Source organism: Paramisgurnus dabryanus, chromosome 12, assembly GCF_030506205.2.
Source record: "Paramisgurnus dabryanus chromosome 12, PD_genome_1.1, whole genome shotgun sequence".
Classification (NCBI taxonomy): Eukaryota; Metazoa; Chordata; class Actinopteri; order Cypriniformes; family Cobitidae; genus Paramisgurnus; species Paramisgurnus dabryanus.
This window is the reverse complement of record NC_133348.1, coordinates 1,840,968-1,868,575: the sequence shown is the minus strand read 5'-3', so window position 1 is coordinate 1,868,575 and position 27,608 is coordinate 1,840,968. Positions and strand designations below refer to the sequence as shown.

The 27,608-nt window shown below is 37.1% G+C and overlaps 1 protein-coding gene across 1 annotated transcript; it reads left to right on the top strand.

The window, feature by feature from the left end:
- Nucleotides 1-45: 45 nt before the first annotated feature.
- slc5a6a (solute carrier family 5 member 6a) lies at nucleotides 46-27,608 on the top strand. Its single transcript, XM_065256119.2, has 16 exons — nucleotides 46-155; nucleotides 14,069-14,506; nucleotides 14,875-14,940; nucleotides 15,071-15,122; nucleotides 16,215-16,282; nucleotides 16,370-16,524; nucleotides 17,198-17,338; nucleotides 17,547-17,676; nucleotides 18,799-18,887; nucleotides 18,995-19,107; nucleotides 20,104-20,171; nucleotides 20,284-20,370; nucleotides 20,478-20,650; nucleotides 22,004-22,107; nucleotides 23,604-23,725; nucleotides 25,312-27,608. The coding sequence occupies exons 2-16, from the start codon at nucleotides 14,159-14,161 to the stop codon at nucleotides 25,465-25,467; spliced, it is 1,872 nt and encodes a 623-aa protein (XP_065112191.2). The 5' UTR covers nucleotides 46-155; nucleotides 14,069-14,158; the 3' UTR covers nucleotides 25,468-27,608.

Sequence of the window (27,608 nt, the reverse complement as noted above, 5' to 3'; positions counted from 1 at the left end):
GCATCGCGACGTTTTAGAGTGACGTCAGAAGGGATCAGGCAACCTTACAGGTCATTACAGTGATGTCAAGGAGAGGAGGGCTAGTCTGTATGGTTACTGTAGGGACAGGGGAAAGCTTTCATCATCCATTATTCGGCAGATGAACTCTGATCAAGGTAAGCTAATGATGACTGAACAAAATGCATATGGCGAGTCCCTTAAACACTTCGCGCCTTTTGCTTCGTTCAATAATTCAAGAATAACTTTATTGGAATCGCAGGGTAGACGCATTCGTTCTTTATAAGTATTATCCTACACCGAATATACGGCGTCGCTTGGTTACAGTTTAGACTTTCAGCGCCTGTGGATCTTGTTGATGGACAGCTCACAGTGAGCCATTTCGTGACGAAATGGTGTTACCCTTGTTACATGAGCTAAAAGAGTCTGCAGTATTTGCACACGAAAAATTTACGCAGTCACCCATAATAAAAACTAACGTGTACATGCGTGTTATTGAAAGTACTCATTTAAACATATATAGATTTCTGATAGTGATTCAAGCATGTAATTTATATCCTGCATAGAGCGCGTGGTTTGTGACATTGACCGGTGTATTAATGGTGTAATCTTCGCGTCGTTTTACTAAACGCTCATTTTTTTTGTTTTCGTTTCGTGTACGCTAAAGCTGCTTTTATAAGACATTTATTCATTTAATTAACTAAGGGTTTACCGGGAATGTAACCAAATACTTAATTTGCCTCTTTAAAAGCTCTTGAGGAAAATGTCATGGAGTCATGACTGAAATACAACACGTGCGTCGTGTCAATATTAGCTCAGACATTTTCAAATCTTTAAACGTGCTTTTTTGTTGTATAGACACTAGATTGAGTTTGGATTTTAATACCAAAGTAACCTCAATGTTTTATCGATCACTGGTTGAACATTTGCTACTCTTCATGTTTTAACATTTACTACTACGTACATTATCATTGCTCAGCTGTCAGTAAGTTCGCCATTGTAAACTGATCAGTTGAGAATGAATGGCCAGTGTTTTATTGGATGGAGACGTTTGGGCAGCAAGTAGTGTATGACAAAGTTTGTACTCTCTTCTGTTAATTGTGTTTTTAATAAATATAAGTAACAGCACGTGTGTTGAATTTGTTTCCGTTTAGTTCAGTTTAAGCTGCGTGCACACTACACAGCCTGTGTCGACCGTCTCTTCTAATGACGTCATTAGAAGGCGTTCGTAATACTTGTTGTCCTAGTAACACTTAAAGCGGAAGTCCACCCTAAAACAACATTATGCTCCAACACTATATTTCATGCCATATATGTAGTTGATTGTGCTGCCATCAAATGTACTAACTCCATATAAAAAAATTAAAGCTTTTAACTGCTACAGTAACGGTGATTTGACGCGTCATCAAATCACCGGAAGAAAAATGCACGACTACATTAATTCTGAATGTTCTAAATGGGGGCGGGTCTTGAGGCGAGATGATTGACAGTAGATGATAACGTTTTTGATTGACAGCTGCACAGGAGCTAACGTTAGCTTGCTTTACTCGTGTTTATAATAACAACAACATGATAATAACTTTCTATGTAGTATGTTTACCGTAGTTACACAAAACAAGCAACAACTAAGCCAAATGATGTTTTAGATATTTTAACAATTTTACATTACCTGAGTCCGCGGAAAAACTGGGCTGAAAACAGTACTCAAAATCTTCCTGACGAAAGTGCTGGCTGCATATTCAAAGTAGTGTAGTGGTGGGTCAGCTGAGGGTCGCGTTGATGTCAACAATAAAAACTCCCGGTGGCCTGAATTTGTTGTCCTTACATCCACATACTGCACAGGTTCTAGTCATCTTTTATCGAGGGCTTTGGTGATTTCCCCCTCAGAGACGGTTAAAGCGGAGTTACTCTTTGGATGGGTTCGTCTGCCGGCTAACTTCAAGTTGACTTGAGAGCTAGTTGAGCGGTAAAAGAAGTTATTAGGCTTGTTCAACTTCATGTGGCGTTGCAAGAATCGACAGCGGGATGACGTCAAAGTACCGCGAGAGCGATTCGCGAAATCATACGGAGGAGTTTGCTTTTAAATCCCTTTCGCGGAACCTTGACGTCATCCAGCTGTCGGTTCCTGCGGCGCCGCATGAAGTCAAACAAACCTGACGACTGCATCGAACAGTGGTTAGTGGGTGGAGCTTATGACTCAGTTTCGCGCAGTGCATTCTGGTTAATTGTGTCCATTAAAGACCGTTACGAAAATTCCGCTTCAACACACTATCAATCTAATAATCGAAATCGTGCAAATTTATTTATTTTTCCTCATGTATAATGCAAAGTGGACATAAATTACCCGTGATAAACAGGCTAAAATGTCTAGATTGGACTTCCCCTTTAAGTCTTATAATTAAATGAGTAAAGGGCCGTTCACGTTTCAACTATTATTGCATATTTCCGGTAATAAAAACTTTTGCAATTGTTTACATGTCAACTGCATCAGCGCTGAATACCTGAGGTAATTTTATGTTATGGACCAGCCATGAGGTTCTCCACCATGTCATCTGTCATTTCAAATGCGCGTGAACTTGAAGTTCAAATAGATTTGATTGGGTGTCAATGGTTTATCAATCATCAGCTGGAATAAAATCTCTCAGAAAGTGATCACAATGATATTGTTAGTTGTATCTTTATTGTTATATTTGTCGTGTAAACTCTGCTATTCTCTTTTTAATATAAAATTATTTTTAAAACTATATTTTTTATAGTTATAGTCACCGTTATCGTTATAATGTGAACGGCCCTTAACCATCCACTGCTGTAACTGACGAAAGATGGATGATCTGCCATTAAGCCCCGTTCACAATGCAAGTGACACAAAGCGACACATTCTCATTCATTTTAATGTAGAACTGGAAATTTTTGGCAACAGTGATCATTGGCGACCAGATAGGGCATGTCCAGCAATGTGACAAAGTTGAAAACCTTCAACTTTATGCAAATTATGAGCGACTTCCGGCAGTGACTACCAATTGGCAAATGGGATTCATGTCATCCATTTTTCGTTGTTATGTTGCGGTCACACTAAACATATCGGCCTATTGACTTCTATTCATATGTAAGCGATTTTGTTGCTGATTAGCAAAGTTTAAGTCTGATGAACTCTGACTTGCAAATTCGTTTCACGTGGAGCATTATGACCAGTACAAAACCGGTATGACACTGTGTGACCTTTCTCTCTAGTGAAAAGCACAAATGGATGAAGCCAGAGATCATATTGATGAGCTGCTCCCGACAGCAACGTCCGACAAATACTCACATGCTCAAAGTCTAGTGTGACTGCAGCTTTACTTCATTAGAGGATATGGGGCAGTCACACCAGAAGACCTTGTTTGTTTGTTTGATTGTTGTTATTATTTTCCAGTTACTTTTTACAAGTGTTAGATGTGTTGCAGTTATGCAATATGTTCTAGACGGTTTCATTGGACGCGCGTGCAGTTACGCGTTAGTCTGGAACTTCCTGTTTCTTCTTTCAACCGATATTAAAATGTTTAATTTTAAACTAATTATGTCATTTGTCCTGAATTTGAATACATAATCAGGGAACACATAATCTTAGTCAACTCTCTGCTATGCTGTAGGCTTGATATTTTAAGTAGCGTAAAACGGCTATATTAAACAGCTTTTTATGAAGCTGAATCTACCAGTACTATAATTCAAGTTGTAACAGGTTGTTTTATTTCCAGTTTAATTTAAACTATAGTCAAAGGTTATTAGAACGGCTTGACATACTGATCTGAGGTGATAAAACTAATCAGTCTTTTAATCAGAATTTTGGCTTTTTGTTCAAAACAAAAATAAAAAAAGACCTGTATGTTGTTTATTGATTTTTAGTATGCTACCTGATAGTTATGCCTTGTGTGTTCATTTATCCTTTTTAAAACATTTTGCCAATTTTATAAAGACAACAACCATATTAGATAGTCTAATTAATGAGACCAGATAATGTTGGATTTACCATTTGAATTGCCTGTGTTAGTGTACACTGTTAAACCATGTTTTGATGGTGTTGGTGGTTCATGACTCATAGGCTTTGTTTAAGGCTTTATATGCAGAAACAGTGCTTGATCATAGAGGCTAAGGAAAATCAAACAGACATTTTGCCATCCCTTTATCCCACTGTTTGATCATCAAAAGTCTTGTGACCACAGATCAAGGTATGTCCCTACTCCCTATTTTTTTTACCCTGGATAGGCTACTTATTACTTCAGATCCATTTGGATTGAAAATGGGTAGAAAATAGATAATAACAAAGTTATTTAGTAGTAATACTCCAATATGATAAATGAATTTGGACAGTCAATTCCTTTTCACAGCAAACAACACAGCGGGTTGGCGAATCAACTTGGTCTGCATGTCCTTGTGTTGTTCTTTGCTGTTCTGAAAATAAGAAACAGTCTGTCCTTTATCTTCTCTCAAAAGTCAAATTAAAGAGATTAAATTGTCATAAATACGGAAGCAATACTTCCTTACCCAAACATCTCACGTGTTTGTTGTTATCTGAGTTGGAATGGACTCTATAGCAGTTTATCATACACATGTGAGACTTATCTTTTGGCACACTAGCCAACATAACAGCTTTTTATGTGCCATACAATGGTTGGTTTGCTTACACAATATGCACTCTAAAAATTTTGGCTTGTCTTATAGTTGGGTCAAATATGGACATACTCAACAGTTGGATTTGTCCATATTTGACCCAACTATGGGTTAAAACAACCCAGCATTTTTATTGTTTGTGTATAAACAGTTGTGTATCAAACACTTGAATTATTTCGTTTTTTTATGCATTTGTTTTTCAACATAAAAAATTATTTTATCTAAAGCTAATTTAACTTATGAAATTGTATTGCTTAAATGGCAATGTACTGTATGTTCCCTGGGATTGAACCCATAATAATCTTTTGTGATGCTAACACAATGCTCTTACAGTTGAGCAACAAGAACAGATCTTAACTGGTAGAGCATGGTGCCAAGGAAACAACAAGGAAATTAGATCAAATTCTGGTTAAGCTTTCATAGTACTTTAAAGGTCCCGTTCTTTCTGTGTTTTGAAGCTTTAATTGTGTTTACAGTGCGCTATATAACGTGTTCATTTTTCAAATTTACTTGCCTTTATACCGCTGTTTTCAAAAACGGGCTGATGTCTCCCATGTTTTAAGAAGTCCCTACTTCAAAAATATGTATCGAGTTCTGATTGTGTAGTTTGTTTAGTGTGTTGTGATTCGACAGCAGCTAAGCTTAGTCAGAGCTCTTTGAGCTGAGCTGGCGACTGACGTATTCCTGTGGGCGGAGTTTAGTCAATACCGTTTTATTGACGTCATTCAGCTGGGAAGTAGAGGGCTGTAGTCCAAACCGGCCGTTCGCTGTAGGCTTTGAAAGGGGAATTCTGTTAAAGAAAATATATAGGGCCTTATAATTTTGTACAGAATTGTACATATTTTGAATAAAATTTTGTTTTTGTTTGGGAGAAGAACGTATGTCTGGGGGAAATGCAGACCAGGGAAAGCAAATCTGGGTGTCACACCCCCTTCCGTCATTTCAGACCCCCTCCAAAAAATAAAACCATGGTGAAGCGGCTCTCCACGAAGAAATTCCGATGCTTAGCACTCAGTTCCGAGCAGTTCCCACATGACTTATGTGACCGGAGAACTGTTATTTTGTACGTTTTGTCAAAATTCCATTGACTGGGAATGCAAAGATACATGCACTCTCTCATCCACGACTCCCTCAAGTGCTCGAGCTCTCGCATCTGTCCGGTGTCCGAACACAAATCCTCATGTATTTGTTTAGTTTAATGCGTTTCAAGAGAGCTGAGGCAAACTATCCCTCGCATTTAAAATATAATCATTTGCATCGTGGCACCGCTCTCGGTCTCTCTTTCGCTCGCAGGTGCAGAGAGCTGCGCCCTCATGCTGTCCAAAGTCAGATCACTAATCTGTGTATGTTTGTAAAGTTATATGCATTTCAAGCGATTGTGTTTAAATATGGATCGCATTCTGCTGGAACGATGTGTTTAAGGCCTTTATGTGTGTGTGTTTAAATGCATGTTTTTACAGTCATTGAGTAATCGTGTTATCCCGTTTTTCCCGTAATCGTGCAGCCCTACTGCAAACAGGGAATGTAAAAAAATGTTACCTCAATAAACTTAAGGTCATTCTTTTGTATTTGTACACATTTTAATCATTAACATTAAAGGCACACTCTTTTTCTGACAAAAAAACAGTAAATGGTAAAAAAAAATTATTGCCCAAAATTAAAATGCACAAAAAGGAATATGGGAAAAAATAAAACGGAATTTGGAAAAAATAAAACGGATTTTCAGGGCCCTAAATATATCGCCTGGCAGTGAACTTTGAGCTTTATGATTTTGCAGGTATTATTTATGCTATAACAGCAACTTTACACACTAAGTAAAGTTTGAAAATTTGGATCAGGAAAAACAGTACCTTTAAAGTACCGTTAAGTGGATTTGGAATTTTTTTTGCCAAAAAGCATAAAATGCAAATCTAAAACATAATTGAATTCATATCAAACTCTTAACTCTTTCCCCGCCATTGACGAGATATCTCGTCAATTAAGAGAAAACGCTTCCCCGCCAATGACAATATTTTTCGTCTTTCCGCAATACCGCTATTATCCCCTTCCGCAACTTTTTAAAACCAGAAGTATTGCCCTATGGCAAGCTGCTGCATGTCCGTGTCTGTTTTAAAGATCGCTCTGAATGGGATCTCTATGAAAAGTCCGTCATAAAAATGGAATTATCTCTGCTTTTTGCTCAAAATGTGGTGTTTTTGCAAAAACCTACCCATATTCAAAAGCTGATTACAAAAGAACCACTAAAGGTAGGATGAAACGTTTTTTTTGTTTGAAAGCAGAGGGTCTGTTCTTTCATTTGGTATATTGTATGTTTATATATTTAAAGAAGAACATTTTCTGGAAGGCATTAAACTTTGGTGAAAATCATGAAAAACGCTGGCGCTGGCTGGCAACTTTTTTTTAAAACGCTGGCGGTGAAAGAGTTAAACACAAGGAACAAGTTTGGGTTAATCCAGGACTAGGTCTTGGTTATATAAGAACATTTAAGTAGTTTTTACAAACATACCTTACAAAAAACAAAACTGGTGTCCATCTTGAGACAACAAAATGGCATTAATATGTTAAAATGTGTCAATGCACAATGTTTTAAATTAAGGCAGCTCAAAGATGCATTTTAGTCTGAGACTACAATAAGCCCTTTTCGGGAAACCGCCCCATAGAGTCTAGGAAATTTAAGACATCTTGGTTGGTGGTTTAAAGTTCATCCCACCTGCCGTTTAGTGTTGTTTAGTAAAACAAAACACTTACTGTCCCACGGCTATAGCGCTTCATAATATTTTGGAAATCGTCCATGATCTTTCAAGGCTGAAGTAAGACCTTTGGAACATTTAGACAATGAAGTTTTAAAAGATATGAGGAGGGCTATTAAAATTTCATATATACACTACAGTGAGGTCCAGTAGTGAAATCTTATATTTTATATACAAATTATAAATAAGAATTCAAATGCAAAGTTAAATAGGTCATTTACATACGTTTCAGAATGTATGGAATACACATAGAGCGAATCTTGTTCTTGATGCATTTTACAGCAGCATTATCTGGGTGCATAAAAATCTGACTTTGCTTTTTTACAAAGAAGTTAATTTTGTCAGTCACCAGTTTGCTTACATTTGAAGTGACCTAAAAGTAGTTGAAAATCTTAAATATTTGTATTTACTTCATGTTGTCAACTTGAACCCTTTGTTTCAAAATGTAAACTTTACTTAAACTTTATCTATATTTTCAGTGTCTACTTAAACGTTTGTACCTCACTGCATGTTTAAATAATACAAATTAGACGTTTACATAAGTGTGAGTATGATTTGTATATGGCATGTGGTGTTCTACAGGACAGGATTGTAGTTTTATTATATGCAACTAATTTACAGTTGGTGAATGAGTTACATTCCTATTGTCTAGTGTTTAAGGGAGCTAGGTCAGCCACAAGAAAGTTGGTGTGTGACCTCACCTTTCACCCATTTTACAGTAAGTTAACTTGCCTGATAAGAAAATATGAACTTTTCACGCTTTAATTTAATCTGCACATAGTGATAGTAGTAGTGACACCGTGTTCTTTTGTGATCAGCTTTGAACTCTGGGCATTCAAGATACATTTTATACGGCTCAGTGAGTAGCACTGTTGCCTCACAGCAAGAAGGTCACTGGTTTGAGTCCCATTTGGGTCAGGAGGCCTTTCTGTGTGGAGTTTGCATGTGTTAGTGTGGGTTTACACCAGGTACTCCAGTTTCCTACCACAGTCCAAAAACATGCAGGAGCTGGTGAGTTGGAGATGTCAAATTGCCCCTCCTCCAACTTGTGTATGGATCAACTTGTATGTGGACTGACCAGTTCTCGCCATGGATATAGCCATAGATGCTGTTAAGAATAAATTAATAAATACATAGGGTCATGGGCATGGGTCTAAATTTAATTTAACAGTGGAGGTGCAAATGCTCGAGAGTCATTTTTGAAGGGGACATAAATAATGCAGCCAAAATTGTACACAGAAAATGCCGACTTACTAGAGTTTCACAACTACTGAACAACTTTGTTCTCTCTCATCAGACTAGAGGCAGTGGACCAAACTATTGTGAGGCAATGGTGGGACTCATAATGTTTCTTAACTTATAACCGATATATAAATAAGAGTTTGGTTCCAAAATGCAATAAATCCATTTTGACTAATTTCGGTAAAAATGTGTTTTCAATACCAAGAAAAATGAAAACCACTATAGAGGGTTTTCACCGACGTCACGTTCTGGGCGGTAACCCCGATGGGCGGCCATGGTGGAGGCACTCGGTGTAAAGAACTGAACGGAGTACAATGGAATATTATGCGCTTTGGATACTTTAAGTGAATGTAGACATGTCTAAACAACAGAAAACGCATCCAAGATGCAAAGGCATATAGGGAAGGACTTGGACCACAAGAAAAGGCACGATATTTCGAGAAATTAAAATTTATAGGCGGTGCAGATCCCTACGAGCTCCCTCTTCTAGGATCCGTGACGACCCGGCGATTCTTCCTTCAGTTGCATATCCCGATATAAGTTAGTGAACTACCTAGTTTTCATGCAGAGCCCATATGTCAATGTAAGCTTTATTTATATAGCAAATTTAAAATAGCAAATGTCCTACCAAAGTGCTTTACTGTAAAATAAGCACAGTAAAAAATAAAAGCAATAATTGTTTTTACCATTTACTATTAAAAATATAATTATCATTACAATAGAAAATTTGCTATGAGCAATTAAGCACACTGGCATTAAGGCATTGCAGCGCAAATTTTATTTGTGTTTAAGTACATTTTGTGCATACACTTAAAGGTAGGGTAACAGATTTGATCCTGAAACATTTTTAGTTATGCTGGTTAAAAGTCTCCTCGCATCCTGATAGCAATCACTGTGTTAAGTTGTTTAAATGTATTTGTAAAAATTTATGTCATCTGTGAAAGGCGTAGGACCAAAAAATGTTCAACAAATCATAGATTTCGGTCCGAACGGACGTTTCCTTTTATGTCCCTCATACGTAAGCGTAATTTGAATTCCCACCGCGCATCGAGTCCACGCAGATACCATACGTCATCGGCGCGTTCATGTCCGCTCTGTCTGTAAACAGCAAGAACACCAAACTTTTCTGCTGAATTGACAACCTACACAGGAGCAACAAAACTAAATGCATCTTTTATAACAACAACAGCAAAAACTTCCTGGATCAGCAAGAGCAAAAATCCAAATTAACATCAGTAACTTTAGTGCTTTACCACGAGATGAAAACAGCTGCAGGAGGCAAAGGGTCTGAAAGGGTCGTTGCATTGTTTATTTTGGTAAGGTAGGTACGCGATATGTTTGTATTGAGATGGATTCAGATATTCTACTTTGATGAAACGATGTGTTGCTTATGAAATTTGTGTTCGTTTACGGATTAGCATAACGATATAGATACTACGTCTACACAACCGGACGTGTGCTTAAACTAATTCTGATGTAAACCAGTTGTTTTTGTTGGTTATTTTGGAAGTGTTATCCACTTTGTTTTCTCACTGGTGAATGAGACATGAGACGTGACCGTCTGATCTGTGCGTGTTCATGTGTTTGGAAAGAGGCGTGACTTTGGAGAGCGATTTGACTTGAGGGTGGGATCGGGATTTCATTGCTAGGCGGCTACCGTTAGCATTTTTCAAAATGTGTTACCCTACCTTTAAGTACATATTAAATACTCTTTAAATAAAGCACAACAAGTAGAAGCATAATTGTTTTATACTTTATGTACTTCAATCATATTTCTAATACAATACTACTCTTTTTCCTGAGCTTTACCAACCACAAGCGTGGCTCCTCTGATAATTTCTTGCATTCCTTTCCCTGGTTTTTAATAACTTTTGGAAGTCGATAATAATCCAAATGTTTTTCTCAATATGTACTGTTGGTACCATCTCAAACACGGCAATAATTAACTATTTTCCTTGACGACGTTCGGCATATACATCAGTGTCTGCTCTGTTGTAATGCGGAGTGCCTCCAATATGGCGTCTTCCGCTCTGATGACGCACCGTGAAAACCCTCTATTTTCTGGTACAAATCTTTAGGTTATAATAACATTAAAAATCAAATCCATAATTTGATTTTCGAAGATTTATTATAAAAACTGAAACTTTTTCAGCAAAATGCAGTAAATCCATTAAATCTATTGAATCAATATATAAATGTGCATTCATATTTGCCATGTTATATTCATTTAGTTGACTAGTGGTATACACTGATAAAAAAAAAACATTACTGGCATTAATCAAAACACTTACTTTGTTACTTTGTTATATTAAGAACACTGTCATTGCTGCATGATCTTTGGGACGTCATCGCTGAACTTTTTTGATAGCGATCAGCTGTATAATGCTTTGGTCCTGCTCGTTTTTCATTGACTTCGAGTAAAATAATGCAACGTTGTCAATGTGTTTTATGACAGAAGCTTGATGCTGTCGTGTGAGAACAAGCAACAGCCGCCATTTATCCCTCATCTGAGTGCCTCTCACATTAATCAGTTGATTTTGATGGCTTACGTTTCTTCCCCGCCACAGAAAACCACCACAGGTTTAGAATTATCAGTGTCATCAAACGTATTATTTTGATTCTGTTTGTTTGTTTCTTGATCACAAAGTAGATGAGAAAAACTTTCTGTGGGTTCTGCAGGATTCTGTGATTGCTGCCATTATTGTTTACAATGAGTGGAATGATGCGCTATTTGTTAAAGGATTAGTCAATTTTCTTAAAAAATTCAGATAATTTACTCACGACCATGTCATCCAAAATGTTGATGTCTTTCTTTGTTCAGTCGAGAAGAAATTATGTTTTTTAAGGAAAATATTCCAGGATTTTTCTCATTTCAATGGACTTTAATAGAACCCAAGTTACACTTATCACTTAACTCAACATTTAACAGTTTTTCAGCAGAGTTTCAAAGGACTCCAAACGATCCCAAACGAGGCTTAAGGGTCTTATCTAGCGAATCGATTGTCATTTTTGATAAAAAAATATGAATTTTTAACCACAACTGCTCGTCTATCTCCGGTCCTGAAAAGCGCCAGCGCAACCTCACGTAAATGCGTAGTGACGTAGAAAGGTCCCGTGTTACATATATGAAACGCACCATTTTAAACAATAAACTAACACAAAGACATTCATTAGTATCATTCCACATACAACAACGTTGAAATGGTCCTCTTTCTCCTCTCTTGTAAATACTGGGGCATAGTTTCGCGTTCGTCCTCTGTTACCTCTTGACGTGACGACGTATTGCGTGAGGTCGCGCTGGCGCTTTTCAGGACAGGAGATAGACGAGAAAGTGCATATTTTTTATTTTTCTTGTCAAAAATGACAATCGTTTCGCTGGATAAGACCCTTATGCCTCGTTTGGGATCGTTTAGAGTCTGTTGAAAAAACAGTTAAATGTTGAGTTAAGTGTTAAGTGTTGGGTTCTATTAAAGTCCATTAAAATAAGAAAAATCCTGGAATGTTTTCCTCAAAAAACATAATTTCTTCTCGACTGAACAAAGAAAGACATCAACATTTTGGATGACATGGTGGTGGTGAGTAAATTATCTGGATTTTTTTTTTTTAAGAAAATGGACTAATCCTTTAAGCAGATTTATTGCATTCTGCAGAGAAGGAGGACTGGCGTTTATTGTGTTTTGAAAAAAAAAGGGAGAAAAGATGACAGAATAATGCTGCGGATATCAGAGTTTGCGTAAAATTAAGAATTTACTTTTTAAAACTGACCAGATCAGGGTTTCCCGCAGCACTTTTCAGTTTGGGCGGCCCACCTAAGCTGGGATACCCTACCACCTTAACTAGGTCGTCCAAAAAAAAATCCACCAAACGCCACATGGCCGAAATGAGAGAAAGACATGGTCCGTCACTGTCTGAAGGATAACTAGCCTGTTGATAAAACATTTAATTCATTAATAATCTAGTATGTGTTCATTTTCTGTCATAGTTTCTTCAAAATTGAGTTTTATTTGAGTGTTTTAAATAAAATATTTTCATCATGACGCCCCTTTGATTGCAACGCCCCCGGCCCGCCCACCTGCACAACCCTACCACCTTAACTAACAAATTTTCTGCGGGAAACCCTGCCAGATATAATACTGATTTTGGCTGTAACTAATTTTATTTAAAAAATGGTGTTTATCGCGTTTTGGAACCAAACTCTTAATATATTTATTATTTATAATACACACGGTTTTAAGGATAATTTATTGGGGACAACCCTCAGAAGGAGGGCCTGTCCCCCTGACATCCCCCATGGGATTTCCGCCTATTGTAATGGGAATTAAACCCACAACCTTGCATTTTTAGTGCCATACTACCAGTTAAACTTTAGGAGCAGTGATCAAGCATGACTTGCAATTGCTTACTTTGGAAATGTATAACTTGTGTATAGAATTGCATTGTTTTTTAAATAAATAAATGATGGTTTGTGCTGCGGTTAAAATTACTTTAAAATTGCTTTAAATTCATTAAAATTAAAACCAAAGAGACTGAATATGACAAGATTGAGCACTGCTATTAAATGACATTGAAAAAAGATATTTAAGCACAATCAGAGCTTAAGCAGCAAACATTATGTTACGGTTAAATTGTTGGTTAGAAATATGTTGTTTAATTGTGATTTCAGCACAAGATTTTATTTGTCTTTCCCCATTCAAGTAAATAGGACTTTAGTCTTGCATGATTGAAATAACGGTTGCAAAATTGGCCGCCCGGTGATGCGATTTCCCTAAAGGGACTTTGATAATGTACATACAATTAATCCAAATAAACTGCATACTGAGTGATGCATTTGGAAACCGTGTTATACTTCTATGAACATATTTGAAGGATTTAACATAAAAGTGCATTTTTTATGTCCAACGTGTTTAATATTCTCATGAATTATGTCAAATATGTTGGTTTGCATACAATGGTAGACAGGAAGCCCAATGCTTATGCCTCACAAGACCAGTTCACATTTATAAACAGATTTTTATGAGAGACTCTGGCTTCTGTTATTATAACATGCTAATAAAACGCATGCATTATAAAAGCCTGGAAATGGTTTGGACTGTCATAAATCTACTCATCATTTGTTTTTCTTTTTGTATTAGTTTATAGCTCTGTTGTTTACCTCAGTCTATGTTTAGCTTGGACAGTCTAAGTTTATTTGGCACAAAGGTGATTTGGCAGTCACACAAAGTACTTACTTAAATGTACACACTGACAGATAACCTTTTCGAGTTTTTAGACTTCATTCATGCATTCATGTAAATGTTTCTTTTTTGCCTTTGCAAACATTCACTACTCATTTAGAAAATATGTAATCTGTAAACCTTGACAAACCATAGTTAAGTTTGTCAAGTTTGCATTTGCTCTTTTAAAAATAAATTTTTTGCTGATATCTCCACCAGGTCTTCGTGATGACCCTATGGGCGACTGACCCTCAGTTGATCATCTAGGAGCCACATCGCTCTGTGTGCTCCACACATCACAGCGCCATCATGGGAGACATAGTCCAGATGCACTTCGGCACGGTGGATTACGTGATTTTCGTCGTGCTGCTGGTGGCCTCCGCAGGAATCGGGCTTTACTATGCGTTCTCGGGGGGTCGGCAGAGGACCACGCAGGAGTTTTTGCTTGCTGACCGTAACATGCGCTGTCTGCCGGTGTCCCTGTCACTACTGGCCACCTTTCAGTCAGCCGTGGCGATCCTGGGAGCACCGTCTGAGATTTACACGCATGGCACGCAGTACTGGTTTCTGGGATGCTCGTACTTTCTAGGCCTGCTAATCCCAGCTCATATCTTTATACCAGTTTTCTATCGACTACGTGTCAGCAGTGCTTATGAGGTAACGTGCGGTCTTTGTTTGTTTGTATTAAGTGTAAGTAAATTTACCAGGGGTTGAGCAATAAGGGGTTTTTCCAATAGTAAAAGCACAAATCTAGAGAGTACATTTGAGTATACCTGTGTGCTAATACTTGCCTGTAAAATCAGGGTAAAGTCTCAAAATGTAATTGGAAAATTAGGTTATATCAAGGTCATATTTTTACAGAATATTCAAAAAATGGCTTAAGAGAGGTTTTCACAGGCAGGGTCGCAAATGATTCAAGTAAGAAAATATTAGCATAGAATAGTATCAATTGAATTTGCTTTATAATATTATATACTGTTGTTATTTGTATAAAGATTCATTCTTCCCCCTCTTTTTCTTGACAGTACCTGGAGCTTCGTTTCAGTAAAAGTGTTCGGATATGTGGCACGATGACGTTCATTTTTCAAATGGTAAGTTAGGTTTGGGCACCTTGTATGTGAAAGTTATCTAGTCCTTTTAAGCAAATCAGCATCTTGTGTGTCAGTAGACCTGCATTCAGGTTTTCTCCTCTTAAATGTTTGCATTTTGTTTGTTTGTTAGGTGATCTACATGGGAGTGGTTCTGTATGCTCCAGCACTTGCACTCAATGCTGGTAAATAAACTTACTAATGCATTACAAGACTAAATGTCAGTGTATATCAAAACATATTGTACATTTAAATGTATTCATTTAGCAAACACAATAACACTTTACAAAGTGTTGTTAAAGGGGAAATTTCACAAGACTTTTTTTAAGATGTCAAATAAATCTTCGGGGTCTCCAGAGTACGTTTGTGAATTTTTAGCGCAAAATATCATATATATAATTTATTATAGCATGTTAAAATTGCCAATTTGTAGGTGTGAGAACAAATGTGCCATTTTGGGTGTGTCCTTATAAATGCAAATGAGCTGATCTCTGCACTAAATAGCAGTGCCTTGATAGTGCAGATTAAGGGGTGGTATTATCCCCTTGTGACATCACAACTGGGGAGACAAATTTCAATTACCTATTTTTTAAATGCTTGCAGAGAATGGTTTACCAAAACTAAGTTACTGGGTTGATCTTTTTCACATTTTCTAGGTTGATAGAAGCACTGGGAATCCAATAATAGCACTTAAACGTGGAAAAAGTCGGATTTTCATGATAGGTCCTTGATATGATATTTCATGATAATGCACAATGACCTAACCTGAAAAATTGTATTGGTACTTTATAGCTTTATCAAAGATTAATAAATGCTGATAAAGTACATTGTTCATTGTTAGTTTGTGTTAGCTAATGCATTTACTAATTCTAACTTATTTTTACACATTTAAATTCAAACAACGTTAATGTAAATTATTAACGCAGACACTTTTCTCCACAGCAACTTTACATTTCTTCTTGGCATTAATATTTGCACACCAAAAAAAAAAGTTTAATGCCAAGAAGAAATGTAAAGTTGCTGTGGAGAAAAGTGTCTGCGTTAATAATTAACATTAATATATATATATATATAAATATATATATAATTTTTTTTTTAAAGCACTTTTATTTTATACGATTAATCATACAATTAATCTTTGCACACCACTATTTTTTAGCCAACAGTAACTTTATTTTGCAATGCTATGTTTGCATGTAAGAAGAAAGTTGTATCACACTGGACAATTTGTAAAGGTGTAAAGGTTTCATAGTTTCTTAAAATTTTTTTGATTGCAGTAACTGGTTTTGACCTTTGGGGGGCAGTGCTGGCAATGGGATTGGTGTGCACGCTTTATACAACTCTGGTAAGCAGAATACAAGTGTATGGTTTACTTGAAAGTTTTCTTTGTACAGCTCTGCCACATTATATCACATCTGTTTCTCTGTATCAGGGTGGTTTGAAAGCTGTTATCTGGACAGATGTGTTCCAGACAATCGTGATGTTTGCGGGGCAGTTGGCTGTGATCATAGTGGGTACTCACCAGGCAGGTGGCATCTCTGAAGTTTGGAGAAAAGCACAAAATGGCAGTCGTATCTCAGGGCTAAAGTAAGCAATTGTTCACATTTATAATGTTGTTTTGCATGGCCAAAAGTATGTGGGAAATTTTCAAGTTCGCCTTCCTGATTTCACTGAGGATAAATCAATGCATTGTAATGGCATACCAGACAACAGGGTGCTTTTCAGCCTTATAGCAACAGTTTGGGAGGAGGGCCATATTCAGTTAAAGCCTTATAATGTCGCTCTGTACAAAACATGGGTAAATACAAAATTATTTACAAAGATAAATTTACAGAAAGAACATTACAGCCTAGATATGAACCCCATTTAAAGGATAGTTCATCCAAAAATTAAAATTCTGTCATCATTTTCTCACATCAAAATGGCACTGATATTGATCAATATTGATGGGGCCTGGCTTTAAGTTGGGGTCTCAGTTTATTCAAAAGGTGTTTAAAGGGATAGTTTACCCAAAAATGAAAATGTTCTCATTTATGCACTCTCATGTTGTTACAAACCTCTATAAATGTTTGTAACCAAACCGATCATAAGCCCCATTCACTTCCATAGCAGGAAAAAATAATACTATGGAAGTGAATGGGGCTCATGAACGGTAACAAGCACTAATGTGAATTGTTTATTGTCCATACCACAATTGCCATGCTAAGATCACTTTGTTAATTCAATCTTGACATTTATTGTCCTGTGATTTCCATTGTAGCCTGAATCCTGACCCTTTAGAGAGGCACACGTTCTGGACTCTGGGTGTAGGGGGCGTTTTCCTCATGCTGGCTCTGTATGGAGTAAATCAAGCTCAGGTCCAAAGATACCTCAGCTCCCGCACAGAGAAAGAAGCAATCATGTGAGAAATCCTTAACCCACATTCAACACTCAGCTTGAGTCAAAAACGTCTGAAACTTTACCCTGAAATTTTGCTGTTTCTGTTGTGCTACATAATATAACAGCAATGATACTCTAGGATTTTAGGACCCCATAGGACATCTGCTTGTTTATCTTCTGTATTTTGTTAAGATCTGATTTTCAGTGATTCGGGATTGATTGTTTTTTAGGTCATGCTATGCGGTGTTTCCATGCCAACAGATCGTGCTCACGTTGGGATGTTTAATGGGTCTGGTCATGTACGCTCGCTATGGGGAGGAGAGCCCACTAGATCAAGGCTATGTCAAAACTAAAGACCAGGTATGATTCAACTCAAGGATTGCTTTATACCTAAATCAGCTTTTTATACTTTTTAAGTCTTGAAGGATTTATTTCCAAAAAAAAAAAGATTATGATATTGTGTGTACTCATCATCCTGTTTCTTCTCTGTGGACTACAAACAAGAAATTTTAAAGATTCTTTAAAGGAGTAGCTTAATATGAGACACGCTATTTTTTAATTGACTTAAAGGGACACTCCACTTTTTTTGAAAATATGCTCATTTTCTAGCTCCCCTAGAGATAAACATTTGAATTTTACTGTTTTGGAATACATTCAGCCGATCTCTGGGTCTGGCACTACCACTTTTAGCATAGCTTAGCATAATCCATTGAATCTGATTAGACCATTAGCATCGCGCTCAAAAATAACCAAAGAGTTTCAATATTTAGCAGGGGACTATTTTCTAGGGATGCACCGATAGGATTTTTTGGGGGCGATACCGATTTAAACAGACAACTTCTGGCCGATACCGATGCCGATACCGATATTAAACACTTGTATACAATACTATACAGTTGGTCTATTAGCTAGTTTATTTCTGCATCAAATTATTTTTACTGAACATGGATTTGATCTAATTAACATTCAACTGATTAACATTCAACTGACCAACAGAGGCGCAAAAATTAAGCTAAAACAAATATAATAAGACAGCATGACAACCTTCAAAGGTGGTTTTTGCATTTAATTTATTAACAACATTAACTCATTTTTTACATATAATGGATGTCTTTATGCATTTAATTAATAAACAATCGGTATCGGCCTTTCTCGTGCTATTGCCGATATGCCGATGGTTTCAAATTCATCAAAAATCGGCCGATAAATATCGGCGGGCGATACATCGGTGCATCACTACTATTTTCAGGTGCTGCGATGTGCGAAATACTGCTAAAATATCTTCATGGAACATGATCTTTACTTAAAAATTATATTATATAATCAATCATTTCTACCCATACAATGTATTTTTGTATGTATTTTACAAAATACCAATACTACTTATGACTGGTTTTGTGGTCCAGGATCTCATTTCTTGTAGATTTATTCAAATTACTGATGCATTTCATGTTTATGTTCTCATTGTTCGTCTCATTGCAGATGGTGCTGTACTTTGTGATGGATGTATTAAGAGATCTTCCTGGTTTGCCAGGACTGTTTGTCGCCTGCCTTTTCAGTGGTGCTTTAAGGTAACAACCACCTACAGTAAATATGGGATGAAGGTTAGATGTATTTAAAAAATGTCAGTGTTAAAACTGTTTTATTCATTTTAATGCTATCTTATACTCTCTTATAGTACCATCTCATCTGCCTTCAACTCCCTGGCAACGGTTACCATGGAAGACCTGATCAAACCTCACGTCCCACCCATGACTGAGGCCCGTGCCACCATGCTATCAAAACTCTTGGGTGAGCTATTTAAGCATTGTTACTTAAGATTTTGTTCTTGTATCCAACAGCATAAGTGCACACCAAAGCTTTTACGCCGACGGCCGGCACATGTTTTCAATAGGAAGCGCTGCGTTTTTCAAAAAAGCAACCAGCTGGTGGGGTTTTAACTTTTTTAGCTTGAAAGCCGCTGATCGCCTGCACATATTTTGTTTTGTTTTTTTACTTAAAGGGATAGTTCACCCAAAAATGAAAATAATGTCATTAATGACTCACCCTCATGTCGTTCCAAACTCGGAAGACCTCTGTTCATCTTCGGAACACAGTTTAAGATGTTTTAGATTTAGACAGGGAGCTTGTTGACCCTTCATTGAAAATCTACATTCAGTATACTGTCCATGTCCCGAAAGGTAATAAAAACATCATCAAAGTAGTCCATGTGACATCAGTGGGTCAGTTAGAATGTGTTGAAGCATCGAAAATACATTTTAGTCAAAATAACAAAAATTATGACTTTATTCAGCATTGTCTTCTCTTCCGGGTTCTGTTGTGAACCGTGTGCACGAGACTGAAGTCATGTGACTGCAGTGACGCAGCTGACGTGTTATCTGGTGCGCCCAACATGCTTCAACACATTCTAACTGACCCACTGATGGCACATGGACTACTTTGATGATATTTTTATTGCCTTTCTGGACATGGACAGTATACCGTGCATAAATTTTCAATGGAGGGTCAGCAAGCTCTCAGACTAAATCAAATACATCTTAAACTGTGTTCCGAAGATGAACGGAGGTCTTCCAAGTTTGGAGTCAATAATGACATTATTTGAATTTTTGGGTGAACTATCGCTTTCAGCTCAGCTCGTCAATGTCAGTTTTCACACGATTGTCCAATCACAGTAGAGGAGGGGCAGGACACACTTGCTGGCTGTCTGCCTTTGAAAACGTCTTCTCACTCCTGCCAAATCACACAACCGCTGAGTCATCTTTTTGTTGTCTTTATCTTCTCCCTCAGCTCTTGGCTATGGATTCGTGTGTTTGGCTATGGCGTACCTTGCTTCTTTAATGGGCTCTGTGCTGCAGGTGAGATTAAAGATCCACAATTGCTTAGCAGCATGTATTTAATAAAAATGACATGTTATTTCAAACATATCAAAGGTCATATGTTTATTTTGGTTATGTGTATCTCATTCAGGCAGCACTGAGTATATTTGGAATGGTGGGAGGGCCTCTTTTGGGTCTTTTTTGTCTCGGGATGTTTTTCCCATGTGCCAATTCCACCGTAAGTGAAACCATATCCAAACAAAGCATTTATACCTGTGTCACGTTAATTTTTAGTCTGAAATAGAGTGAGTTAGAGGATTTCATGTGTCATGTGTATGTTTTCAGGGTGCTCTGGTTGGGCTGGCAGCCGGGCTGGTCATGGCCTTCTGGATTGGTATCGGAAGTTTCATTTCACGAATGCCCACAGCTGTAGCACCTGTGATAAATGCCACCGCCTTTCCTGAGATCGGAAACATGACGACCGCTATCATGACCACACTCATCACAACTAAACCTAGGTTTGCTTTAGCCCTAGATAACAACCAAGGCCTGAAGCCCTGAAACACATTGACTATGCAGAAAATAATGGATGCTTATGTTTTGTTCATTTAAGTTTATGTACAATTTTGACTGTAAAATGTAATGATCACTACTGTCCTAGTGGTAAACCCATTTTTACATTTACATATATGCATTTGGCAGATGCTTTAGTTTTATCCAAACCGGCTTACAGTGCTTTAAAGGGATAGTTCGGCCAAAAATGATATTAAACCCATGATTTACTCAACCCCAAGCTGTCCGAGTTGCATATGTCCATCGTTTTTTAGACAAACACATTTTCGGATATTTTAGAAAATGTTTTGGATCTTTAAGTTGATTAAATGTAATGTTACGGGATCCACGACCTTCAAGTCCAAAAAAAGTGCGTCCATAAATCCAAACGGCTCCAGGATGATAAACAAAGGTCTTCTGAGGGTAATCCGCGCGGTGTTGTTGTAGAAATATCCATATTTAAAACTTTATTAACGAAAATAAATACCTTCCGGTAGCGCCGCCATCTTAGACTCCTCTGTATTCAGGAGAGAGTATTAGCGTAGTGTACGCACTTTTCTTAGTGACGTATGACAAATTCTGAGGGCGGGGGCACAGAGCAGCAGAGTAGCCTCCGTAGGCTGCGTAAGCTTTCATCCTGAATGCGGACGGGACTAAGATGGCGGAGCTACCGGAAGGTATTTATTTTCGTTAATAAAGTGGACTGTGGGTGGACCCCGTAACATTACATTTAATCAACTGAAAGATCTAAAACATTTTCTAAAATATCTGAAAATGTGTTTGTCTGAAAAACGATGGACATATGCAACTCAGAAAGCTTGGGGGTGAAATCATGGGTTTAATATCATTTTTGACCGAACTATCCCTTTAAAAAGTATACATCTTTTATCACTATGTGTGTTCCCTGGGTTTGAACCCATGACATTTTGCGCTGCTAATGCAATACTCTATCACTACAGAAGTATTTTAATGCCTTTTTAAGATGCATTTTAATTTTAATACATCTACCCACCGTTTCACAGACAAGGCTAGTCTTAGACTAGGACACATTTTTGAGCTGGCTCAGCTGAAAATAACTTGTGCATATTTCAAAAAAATGCTTAAACATCTTAATTTAACTAAGGCCTTGTCCTGGTTTTAGCTAAGCCTGGTCTGTGAAACCAGGCCTTATTGTTTTATTTGAAGAATTTATTTGCTTGACAAGTTTAACATGAATGCTAAACGGATTGATTTTTACTGTACAATGGAAAAACATTTCTCATTTTGTCCCGGATTTGTCTTTAAGGCCAAACTCATTTGCTGTCTCTTTGTTCTTATAGGCCAACTGGTGTTCAGGCTCTGTATTCTTTATCATACATGTGGTACAGCGCTCATAATTCGACAACTGTTGTGGTGGTGGGACTATTGGTCAGCTTTCTCACAGGTAAAGTATGCTTCTCGACACATTCTCATAATCTAGTCATATTTATATCCCAATCATACGTTTTAATAATTTTTTAATAAGTTATATGTGACTCTGGACTAGGCATGGGCCGGTATAAGATTCTGGCGGTATGATAACCTTTAGCAAAAATACCACGGTTTCACGGTGTTGCGGTATTGCCATTGCAACACTAAAATGTGTTATTTTCAAATGCCAGGTACAATAAAGCCTTTAAATTATAATATGCTTTCAACACATATATAATGTTTTCGTAATGTATATTAAATGTAAACATCAAATCAATCACATGACTTAATGATTTAATGAATTTTGTATAAGCACAGCTCATACCTTGGAGACGGTATCACAGAACATTTTAGTGGTTTTGAAACCTTGACTGTTTTAAACCTCGGTATACCTTGAAACCGGTAACCGGCCCATGCCTACTCTGGACCACAAAACTAAATAAATACTTTTTCAATTTATGTATGGTTTGTTAGGATAGTACAATATTTGGCCAAGATACAACTGTTTAAAGGAAAACACCACAGTTTTTCGATATTTTACTATGTTCTTACCTCAACTTAGATGAATTAATACATACCCATCTTTTTTCAATGCGTGCACTTCATCTTTGTACAGCGCGTTGTGAATGTGTTAGCATTTAGCCTAGCCACATTCATTCCTATGGCTCCAAACAGGGATACCTTTAGAATTCACCAAACACTTCCATGTTTTCTCTATTTAAAAACTTTTTTTTTAAGCGGAAAACAATATATATGTTTGCCATACAATATAGTTCTAATTTTTTATCCGCTTGAAAAATCCCACGTTTTATTTTGTGCCACAATTTACTTGTGTAACTACTCGGGTAACAGTCTTTAAATAGGGAAAACATGGAAGTGTTTGGTGGCTTCTAAATGTATCCCTGTTTGGATCCTAATGAATGAATGGGGCTAGGCTAAATGCTAACACATTCATGACGCACTGTACAAAGATTAAGTGTAAGCATTGAAAAAAGATAGGTATGTATTAATTTGTCTAAGTGGATGTAAGAACATAGTAAAATATTGAAAAACGGTGGTGTTTTCTTTTAAAAATCTGAAAGTGCAAAAAGTATTGAGAAAATCACCTTTAAAGTTATCTAAATGATCTCCTTAGCAACTGCATCAACTCACAAAAATAAAAACCTTTAAATATATTTACAGTAGGAAATTTACAAAATATCTTTATGTTTTAGCATAAAATAATAATTTTTTATTTTTTTTATCCATACAATGTATTGTTGGCTATTGCTTCAAATATACACGTGTGACTTAAGACGTCAAATATATTTTTGCAGCGAGCTTTGAATGTTTGTGTGAACTTGTCGCATACATATCCTCAAATTTCTGTGAATTTGTCTCAAGGAATTGATCTGAAAGTCTGGATCAGGAGTCATCCTTAAATAATATTAGGCTGTGAATAAATGTTTTCTGTGCTTTGTGTTCACTCAGGGCCCTGGAAGGAGAAACAGTTGAACCCAGGCACGATTTACCCTGTACTGGGCAATTTGCTTTTCTTTCTGCCCGAACGCTACAAAGAAAAACTCTGCTGCGTTACACCATTGGGATACAAGGTAACTCTTAGCACTTACATGAATAATAAGATCAAAAAGGTCACTAACATTTCACTATAATCATGGTTATTTCTTGCTTGGACCAAAATGTAGTTATAACATAGTTAAGCAATATCGCTCGAGTAAGAGTGTGATATAGCTCTATATCATCACGGCTGTGATTAGGCCAGAGGCACGAGGCCGTAGGCAATCACAGGCGTGATGATATAGAGCTATATCACACGACTCGGAGAGCGATATTGCTTTTATACAACAGTTCGACGGCACACGTTTGAAAAAAGAAAACTAGAAAACAACAACGGAGTTATTTTAAAAGCCTCTTTGTTTGGTAACTACTTTCTTCCGCCACGGATTTGAGGGCGGCCAGAATGACAGGTAATACTTTCGGCTGCTTTGAATCTCATAATAAGTCAATGGACGGAAAAGCCGTTTCTTTATATTACCAATTCTTGGTCACAAAGTGTAGTTTTAAGATTAGCTCAGTCGAGAATGTATATGTATTATATTTAAATCTACAGTCGATTAGTAAAGATAGCGCCGGTTTGAACGTTTGCTTAGTAAGATTCGGTGCGTATGAGAACCAGAGCAAGAGCGGACGTCAGTGTTCACTCGCCCCGCTGACCACCGCCCTCTCTGGGCTACATCTCTGACAGGGATTCCCTGGCTCTCATGTTGGCCCTGTCTGTGTTTGATGGTCAAAAATGAGATCAAATCAGCAGTATTTGGTGTCATGATCAAACTATTACTTGGTTTCTAAATTCTATTTAGTGTCTTTTGTGTTGTTATAGTTTTGGCGTGAGGTAAAAGTTAATAAAACTATACTTATATAATGTTACTATTGCTTTCCCATTTAATCTTAACGCAATACGAGCACTCGATTATTATTAGACTTTGTTCTGGTCAGTACTATATAAAACTCTTTTTTTTTGTGTCAGAGAGATGTTTTTTGCATGCTGCTTATAAATATATCAGTGGTGATATCTCATAACATGTTTTAATAGTCACGTCACGATAAAATAAATGATCAATGTCCACATTTAACAGCTGTGGTGCTAACCTGCGGTTCCACTGTGTTTTCACGTTCTGAGGAGAGACATCGGTCCAGAAAAAAATATTGTTTACATTCCTCTTTCCAAGTGTTAATCGTCCACACTATGTGACAAGACATTACTCCCATTAAATTTAACGTAACATCCAAGAGCGCTGATCTTTGACGGAATAATCAGTTCCGATTGGGATTCACACACTGATTTACGAGCTAGTGAACTAATGAGACACACGGAGAGTGATTCAAAACAGTGCGTCTGTCTTTGTGTGTGTGCAGTTTTTCCAATCAGAGATGAGCCTGTTTAAAGAACCTCCATTCACTAATACTAAAATGACCAGCAGCAGGTGGCGGAATGATACAAAATGGTGAAGCGGTTACTGTGCCGCTATCAGTAGAATATTGCACGCCTCTTAGCCAATCAGATTCGAGAACCAGAAAGAACTGCTGTATAATTGTTGATATACAACCATATTTTTCTTGGAAAAATTACATTCATACTTGCATTATGTGGTTATATTTGTCTGTTTTTATGTTTTAGCCTAAAGGGCAACAGCCTTACCAGATGGCACAGAAAGAGAAGAATGGTGTTGCCTGCACTAATGATGAAGACAAGCTCAGGGAAGAGGAGGCCGAACAGGGCACCGCCCAGCCTACCTGCAACATTGTCCATACGGTGCAGGAAACAGCCTTGTAAAAGGTCCCTCACTACATCACGTCAAAGTACTGAAGGGCCACTTCAGTCTCATATAAGCCCTGGTGGCCAGTAGTATTATGATATGCATTGTGATGTCATGAAAAGGGCCCTCTGCAATAGAGGTACGCTATGCCCCAAACTGCCAATGATTTACGTTTTGGTACTTGATGATGTCACTGGTCCGTGTCATTTTTTGAAAGTAGTTTACAAGCCCTAAATTTAATCTCACAAGTACTTAATAATCAAATACTTCTCGGTCGTGATAAGCACACGCGCACAAATAAAAAACACACTTTGGAAGTCAAGTTTGAAATGGGTGGTTTATCGCAAGATGAACCACGGTTTGCACAATTACTCAAACTTTGACCGACGGCTGTTGTTTAATGTTAGTGCCAGTTGCCATGTTTGGGGTCTTTGGCTCCCAAAGATTTTGTTTTGTCCAAAGTTCATAACCGCTAGCCTTTCTTTCATGTATGCCTTTGAAAGTGCTACAGATGTGTTATTTCACTAAACCAAGTTCAGAGTTTACATCAAAAGAAGAATTGCCAATACTTTAAATGGAAGAGTAGTTCATTTTTAGCTTGACGTTTATGAAGACACCATCTACGATGAAAAAGTGTCATAATTGTTCTATATGTCGTGAATCAAATGCATGTCAAATCTATCTCATGTCGCATCTCTAATCCCCTCATTGAAGTTCGTGGTAAGTGCCTCCTCATATGAATGTATCACGTTCAATAGTTTTGTGACTGTAGTTTGTCGATTTTTTTATCCTCTGAATTCCCATAATGCACTGTATTAAAAAAATAACTGGATAACTGTCCCTTTAGCATCTCAGACAGTCTTACTTGTCAAGATCAAATAGTATTTTAATTTATTTAGATTTAGTCAAGTGTAGTAATGTTATTATTTATAATGTAGATTGTTCTTTGGAAGTCATACTGCATCTTATATATGATATAGACCTTAGATATAAAGCTAAAGATGCTTGTTATAACACAAAGAGTAGATTTACTGCATAGAATTAAGACGTATTTAAAAACGATTGAGCGAAATGATCAATATGAAAGAAATGATTATTTTAATTGCATATGAATTGATTCGGTTGCACTAGATTCTTGTAATTTTGTTCTTTTTAATATAAGATCAATTCTACAGTATAACAATATTTTCTCGATGCTTTGCCGTGTAGTCCAAATTCAGACCTCAGTCCATTTGTAGATGCTATAGACATTTGTGGGATGTCTTGTATTGTGCCTGCGGTTAATGAAAGCTTTCTCTGATCCGTCAGGTTAACAATATGCCGTGTTTGCCGTTTGCTGAACTTTCACATTTGTTTATTGTCAGTGTTTCATGTTTGTCTGAAAACACGTTTTAGTTATTTGTGCAAACAGTCATTTTCATAATTAATGATGTTCATCATGTGTAGAATCAGAAGGGGACGTTCACACGGTAGATGCATCCACCTGCTCTTTTTTATGTTAAAATTCTGACACTATTTGCTCACCCTCGAGTTGATACAGACCTTTATAAAATGTTTTGTTCTCTTGAACACAAAGTAAGCTCAAGCAAGAAACAGGAGCATCATTGATATTGACTAAATGTGATCCTGTTGATTACATCTTCCAACAAAAATTTTGATGTTGCACTATACAGATGTTTTTTGTTCAATAACAAGCTTTCTACCTTCTACTACCTGAATACCACCAAGTATGTGACCTGAAAACCCAATTTACCGTTTTATACATAAATTAATTATATATATATATATATATATAATGTAAAGAAAATGAAGAGTTTGGTTCCAAAAAGCGATAAATGGCATTTAAAAAAAAAATTGTTACCCCCCAAATCAGGTCAGTATTAAAAAGTCAACTTTTCATTTTACGCAAAATCCAATATCCGCTGTTATTCTGTCATTTTTTCTCCATTTTTCCCAACTGTGACAAACATCACGCTTCCTTCTCTACAGAATGCAATAAATCCGCTCAACCAATCACAGCGCACCATTCCACGCATTGTAAACAATAATGGCGAATACAGACGGAATCCTAGTTTTCCTAATCTACTTCGTAGTATTTGATCAACAAACAAACAAAAACAAAATAGTAATTTTGATGGCATTGATAAACCTGTGGTGG